The 7,041-nt window shown below is 40.8% G+C and overlaps 1 protein-coding gene across 1 annotated transcript in view; it reads right to left on the bottom strand.

Annotated features, from left to right (window-relative positions):
- Nucleotides 1-337: 337 nt before the first annotated feature.
- Nucleotides 338-7,041, bottom strand: part of ARSB (arylsulfatase B) — an 88,806-nt gene continuing 82,102 nt past the window's right edge. The window contains exons 7-8 of the mRNA XM_072137802.1: nucleotides 6,144-6,275; nucleotides 338-1,642 (exon numbers count right to left, since the gene is read on the bottom strand). Coding sequence (XP_071993903.1) covers nucleotides 1,377-1,642; nucleotides 6,144-6,275 — 398 coding nt within the window. The 3' untranslated portion in view covers nucleotides 338-1,376. The remainder of the gene's footprint in view (nucleotides 1,643-6,143; nucleotides 6,276-7,041) is intronic.

The following is a 7,041-nucleotide window of genomic DNA, read 5'->3' as shown; positions in this document are numbered from 1 at the left end:
TAAATTTATGCAAATGAGTCTGAAGGGCTCTAGTGGTGGTGGGGGTTTACTATTGCCCTTCCGGGCTAAAGCTTCACAGGCTGTTACACTGTGCAGGAGCACTTCCCCCAGACATTGGGAGAGGGGAGTGCTTATGGACAGTGTAACAGCCTGTGAAGCTACAGCAGAGAGGGGCTCTGCTAATGACTCATTAGCATAATTTTAGCATAAGTTGATTTTAGAAGGATGTTGGCCATGGATAATAAATATAAGATTACCACAGTCAAGGTGCCTGGATCTATGAGTAAGTGTTCCTAATTTATCATACTGGTAGATTTCCTTTAAAGCGCCGAAAGGGGTAAAACATCAAAAAGGCACATTTCATTTTTTACAAATTGTTATTTCTTTTTCTATTTTAGTAAATTGACATCCTTCCTTTAATGAATCCCCTCCAGACAGTTTTAGAAAATCACCAATTGTTTTCTGTAAATCCCCTTCTCTTTCTATACTTTGTCCAGTGGATTCTTACACAAGTTCTGATCAATGTTTTAATAAAAACTAAATATTACTCCATTCAGCCCCTCCTGCTCTATAACATGCTTCCCACAGTTGTACGTACAACACAGCAGGTTTTCTTTACAATCTTCAATAAAGCTATAGAATAAAGACTGTAGCCTTCAGTCTGCAGAACACCAGAACTCTGCATTCAGGTAGAAAACGTGTGGAAACAAAGGTCAATAGGAAAACGGCATAAGAAAGCTAAAGAGTTGCCACCACAAGGCTGGAACCAGGACTGATTGCAGTATTATTCACTATTATTGGCAATAACTACCTTCACGTTTCAACAAACCACAGTCTTCATTGAAGCCACCCATCACAACTAGGGATGAACGGATACCCAAACCTTAAAGTTTGGTCCGGGTTTGGGTACAAGGCCCAAAAGTTCACCCATACCAGTAACACCAGCGATTGGGTTGTGGCATCCATATCTGGTGTCACCCTTTATTGCCACCAGCATTTTTCGGAGGATGATGTGACATCATTGGGGAGTTACGATCCTAGACTGATGGCGTACGTGCCATTTAGATGGCAGCACCAATCGCGGGTGTAACCTGCTGGGGATCAGGTGAGTTCAATCCAAGCGTCTGACTGAAGAAGTCGGGTTCAGGGACTCATCACTAGCCACAACCTTATTTGTGCTCCTGTGACTAACTAAGACTTCATGTACAGGAGGTCCTCTACAGGAGATCTACAAAAGGACAACTTGCCATCAATGAGTAAGGTGAGTATCTTGGTTCCTGAGATACTTATTTTTAGCACTTGGATGTTGGGCATAAGAAACATTATGCCCCAAAAGTATGAAAGTCCCATGAATGTATCATAGGTGTATCTTCATCTTATTCCCAAGGGCCCCAGACACCGGAAATGTCAGGGTCACATCTGGGATCATCATCTGGGTAATTGATGGGAACAGAATGATTGTTGTAGTACTCCAGACGAGAGAGCAGCTTCACCACCACTTCAGGATATTTGTCTGACAAATCCTGCTTCTCCTCAGGATCACTGACAATATCAAATAACCAGAGATTCTTTCCTGAAGACTCAAATGATGGGAAATCGGGAATGTCTGAAGAATTAGGTGGAGGAAACCAGCGATCACAACCTGGAGGAAAAGTACAAGAGAATAACTTTAATGAAAAATACTTTCAGATCAAAGCAGCTCACTATGGGCTTAACTATAGAGGATGTCAGACTACTAATACAGGCTATGGATACAGTAATACATACAGTTTAGGTTATATGCACCTCATTATAGAGAAACATGGTCTGGAAAGATGGTAACAGGCAGGTTGATATATCATCTTTGTTCTCAGACATAAGGGGTGGACATTTATCAGGGCTTGAACGCAAGAAGCCTTGAAATAATCGTTATTCCTTGAAAACCAACAGAAATTATGATTATTTTCCCCTTTAAGGGGGAAACTTTTGCCTCCAAGTAGGTGAGAGGGGCGAGGTGGCAGAGTGGACCGGCACAGGGTGTTCCTTCCCCACGCTTGCTATAGCCTGCGACTAATTAAACCGGAACTGGTAATAAAGTAATTTTACGTCAGACAAGACCTGGTGTAGCATTGTATACCGATGCACACGACCAAAGCCTCCTGATGTATCCAGCTCACCGGGGCGTGGGGTTTTTATCATATGCTGGCATACCATAAATGTCCCCCTAGATGTCCAAGTAGGAAGTGCTGAATATGCTTCATGAAAGTTGGTCGATTAGTACTATGACATGGAATTAATGGTTAGTATTGAGTGTAGTTAATAGGGAACCTGCAAGCTCTTCATTTACATGGAAACCAAAGAAAAGCCTTTCATGAAAAAATTCTGTGGTCTGAATACAGAGAACTCCCTTCCAGAGACACATTTTGATTCAAGATGAGCACGACCACTCATGATTCACGTGGGCACCAAGACAACAGAGGCAAATCTTGGCAAGAGAGTGGCCACACCAATGATATACTGAGAGGAAGATTTCTCTGGTTACGTTTAAGATGGGGTCCATAGGTTTGTTCTTAAGTCGAATTTGTATGTAATTCAAAACTGTGTATCTTCTAATTGTAGTTCCAGACAAAAAAATTTGGAGTTTTAACATTTTTTGCTGTAATGGAACCAAGGATGATCAATAAAGCTTCACCTGGGGCTATAGTAACATCCAGAGAGCTTCACCAGAAGTCACAGTGGGCAGAGGGGTCCGTCTTTAACTAGGGGTCTTCTGTAAGTTGGGTGGCCTTAAGTATGGGACCGCCTGTATATAAAGGACATCTGGAAGCTGAAAGTAGTCCAACACTTTGCCCATCATTCAAATAGCTGGGGATATAGGCCAAATACTACCAGTTTTATGAAGCTGTACATTTTTATGGACCTCTTCTGCTACCATGAGCCTCCAATCATATATCGAAGAGGAGCTAATGATTTTGGATCCCTAGGATGCTACACTACAGAGATACTTCTAGTGTACAATATCCATAACATGTGGTGCACAGTAGAGCCATGCCGGCACACCTCCAGTTGTAGCATACTACACTGCATGAGGTCAATACATTGGAACCTGCCATCATAGATGTATATGAGGAAATCATTCCCAGGTAGCATCTGATCTCAAGGCCTTCAACAGAAAGCAATAATAAAGTGTAAACAGAGAATAAACCTGCTACTTTGCTTAGGACAGGGCGTTCTATACCGATTAAGGGAAACGTTCCTTTTGACAACGTAGATAGATAAAAAAGCTCCGAAGAACAAGGTGCAGGAGGACAGCACCACAAGTCTCAGCTTCCTAGATACCCAACAATATGAGCTAGAAACAGGACATTGAAGTTCAACGATTCATGTATTTAAATAGAAGAATCCATAGATACGACTGTGGAGAAGACAAAGCTTGGGAGTCCATGGGACATAGCAAAAGACAAAGTGGGTTTAGAGAATTAAAAAAAAAAAAATCTTGACAATCTAAATATTTGGGATGTAACCGAAAAGTCTTCAGGACAAATTCATTTTGCTGAGCAAACAATGCAGTCGGATGAACACATGTGACGTTACTGTGGAATACATTGCTTCAGCTCCGGGGAATGTAAATATCCATAAATAATGAAGAACAATCTGGAGTCAGGGAAATAGGCAGAGATTTGTGCTATAAGGAAACTAATCCAGTGTTTCATGGTACATTTCATTGTGTTTATATCATGGCACAAAAAAGAGGAAGTAAAATAAATAATGTGGACTTCCTAAAATGTGCCCTTCATAAACCATACAAGTCTGAATGCTGGAGCTGTAGTTGAAATTCCAGGTGTCAGATTTACATTTACATTAAAGGGGTATTCCAGGAATAAGCATCATTCATATTGGCTCATTAAAATATAAGCTAATTAGTTGTTATTTAAAATGTTGCTCCCCTTTGCAGGAAAATGCTACTGACATACACTATAATAAGGAAATAAAATACTACTGGCCCTTTCATAAGTCCTGTGACTCTGTCCCTGAGGAGGAGAGCTGCTGGTCACATGTCCACATCACATGTCCTCCACCTGCCTGGGCAGGTCATGTGATCAGCACTATGTTTGGCTGTAGTTGGTTGGTTGCAGAGCATCCAGTATGGCCGGTGTTGTGGCGAGACGTCATCTCAGTGATGTAATGTGCAGTTACACATCATTACTATGGTAACAGAGCAGGACAGTCTGTTACATCATCATTGGGAGCACAGCCAGAGAAGGCGGAACTGTTACTGAAGGATCATGGGAGTTGTAGTTGTAGATGGCGGCCATCTTTGAGATAAACCCACCTACTTTAGAAAGCCCATAGAATTTTGTTAATCATAAAATCAACCTATTTAAGCTCTGTTTTGTGATTAATGACATTGCGTTTTGTCATATTCATTTATTTATAGAATTATGGGTTTTTGTATCAGACGTTCATGTTCCCTGTCACAATGGAACTTGGAACTAGCTCTACCATACGGCTGTCGTCTGCTTTATAACTTTACCAACTTTTGCTGCTCCTATGCAAATGAAATAAAGCAACTATGGAAATTAAAATTGTTTATCCTCCTTACTTATGCACCTGTTTTCCCACTATGGAGCCTGGAGCCCCTCAGGCTCATTTGCATACATTCTTTCATTCTGGTGGTAGATGCCCTTCAAAGACCAGCCAGTTACACCTTCCAAGATCCCTAACTTTTGACATTATTTTGTCTATGTAGCTGAGTGAGGGCTTATTTTTTGCATAAAGTTCTGTTGTTTTTATTTGGGAATTTATTTATTTATTTTATGGCATAAAATAGTATTATAGTTTTTTAGCCTGGGCTGTACGGTTGTGGAAGTAGAAAATGTGTGCACTTCTATTTTATTTATTTGAACTTTTAGTTTTAGAGATTTAATTTTTTTACAACAAGGGATGGCGCTGACATGCGATCACTTGATCTCTTGTATAATAGACTGCATAGCTGAATAGAAATAAGAACAATAGCTAAATATTTGACTGGTGCTACCAACGTCATTTAGGAGAGATGACATATGTTAGACTATTAGAACATAAGTTAACATAGAAATATGATACAAGCAGCCCTGTTGTCCAAGGGGTTAAACACCTGGCATTGGAGGTTTTCTGATACCGGGTGTTAGTGACTGTACTGGGCTGTGATAACAAAGCCTGGCCGTGATAACAAACGACCCGATGTCCCGCAAAGTTCTATAGGTTCTACTGGTTTTTACAGTGGCGCATAAATGATTGGCATAAAATTTTAGATTCAAGTTGTGTTTCCATGGTAACAGACTACAAACAAACACTGGGTAGTCTCATACTACAGTTATATTGTGGTTTATTTACTAAGGGTCATGGATCGCACTTTCGCCAGAACAGAAATTGTGCCGTCAGGCGATCCGACTGATTCGGACTGAGCGTGGGATTTAAGATTCAAATTGTGTCGCAAGGAAAAGGTGAACTCCGTCAGACCTGAGCGGGGAAGCGACACATGCAGGATATCGGGCGCACAATCTTAGTGAATTGCGACAGAAAGCATGATCGTCGGACACTCCACACTTCGTAAACTCCGCGGGACCGGGTAAGTAAATGTGCCCCATTATCTTGTGTCTCTCATTTCATCATTACAGATTACAGAGGTTATCCTGTATATATACTAATATAAGTTTTGCTATATAGAGGTAGTTTTAGACCCAAGAGTAAACCTACTGAGGCACATTTACTAATAACAGTGCAAACTGTACCAAATTCAGCTTGCCTGTGTAGTGTGCTGGGGGCACCAGATTCAGGATTTCTGGTGCACCTTCTTCATGAATCTGGCGCTCCCTGCACTGCCCCGACAGAATGCACCACTAACATATGCAACACAATTCTGTGTGACTCTGCAAGTGAAATCTGGTGGAGGGTCCGACTGAGCACCAGAACACCTCCTAACTTGTGTCACATGATGGCTAGGGCAGCAGCACCACAAAAGGTTCCCGTGCGACACAAATGTGGTGCTGACGCTTCTTAAATACCTTAAATATCAAAAACTGGTGCACGGCCCTTAGTAAATCTGCACTATTGTATAAAAAATTATTCAGAATATTTAGAGATAAACTGAAATAAAACAAAATAACACAAAAGAGCGGTACCTGGATTTCCAGTCAGTAGTTTCCATTTCCCGTTTCGAATTCCGGCATGAACCGATACATTGAACAATGAATTTTCCCACTGAAGAAGAATGTTGTTGGACAAGGATTTTCTCGTTTCATTATTTGTGTGGCCTGTAAAAGAAATAGTGTTATATGACCATATATTATTTCATTGTGTAACTCTAACCCTCAACAGCATCATCAATCAGAGGCAAGACTACTATACAGCTTAAAGGAAACCTACCATGAGGAATCTACCATGAGAAGTAGATGTGATGGTAGATTCCTCCTGCCTCTGCCCTAATCTGTAATGTAATAATTCTGAAACCTAACCTAACTTGTTATAAACTTTATTTGAGTATTATGTCATTTAACTGCAGAGGCTAATGGGGCGTGTACTTTCCTGGCCGGGCACTGGGAGCTAAGGCTTGTACCCACCCCAGTAGCCTCTGCAGTTAATTTACATATTACAAAAATAAAGTATGACAAGTTAGATTAAGTTTCAGGATTTTTAAATTACAGATTAGGGCAGAGGTAGGCAGGAGGGATCTAAAATTAGGTCTACTTCTGATGGTAGATTCCTCATGGTAGGTTTCCTGGGTATTGGGTATCAAGATAATATTAGAAGGCTTTCCTTGGGTTAGATCAGGGGGGTTTGAAACCCAGGTGGGCATAGATCAGCGTTTTTTTACATAGTACACCAAACAGCATACAAATGGCTCTATACACAGTGTAGTGGCCCTGCCTCACTAAGTTATGTACCTTGTAGGCCACTTATACATTTTCATTATTTCATTGAAGTCGTTCCTACTACAAGACCTTAAAAGAGCATACACAAGCCTATATTTCCATCCATTATCATACATGATGAAACATAAAAGAAAGTACTGCATATACC

The sequence above is a fragment of the Engystomops pustulosus genome, chromosome 1 (assembly GCF_040894005.1).
Source record: "Engystomops pustulosus chromosome 1, aEngPut4.maternal, whole genome shotgun sequence".
In the NCBI taxonomy this organism is placed as follows: Eukaryota; Metazoa; Chordata; class Amphibia; order Anura; family Leptodactylidae; genus Engystomops; species Engystomops pustulosus.
The sequence above is the reverse complement of the archived record's forward strand: the minus strand, read 5'-3'. Positions and strand labels throughout refer to the sequence as shown.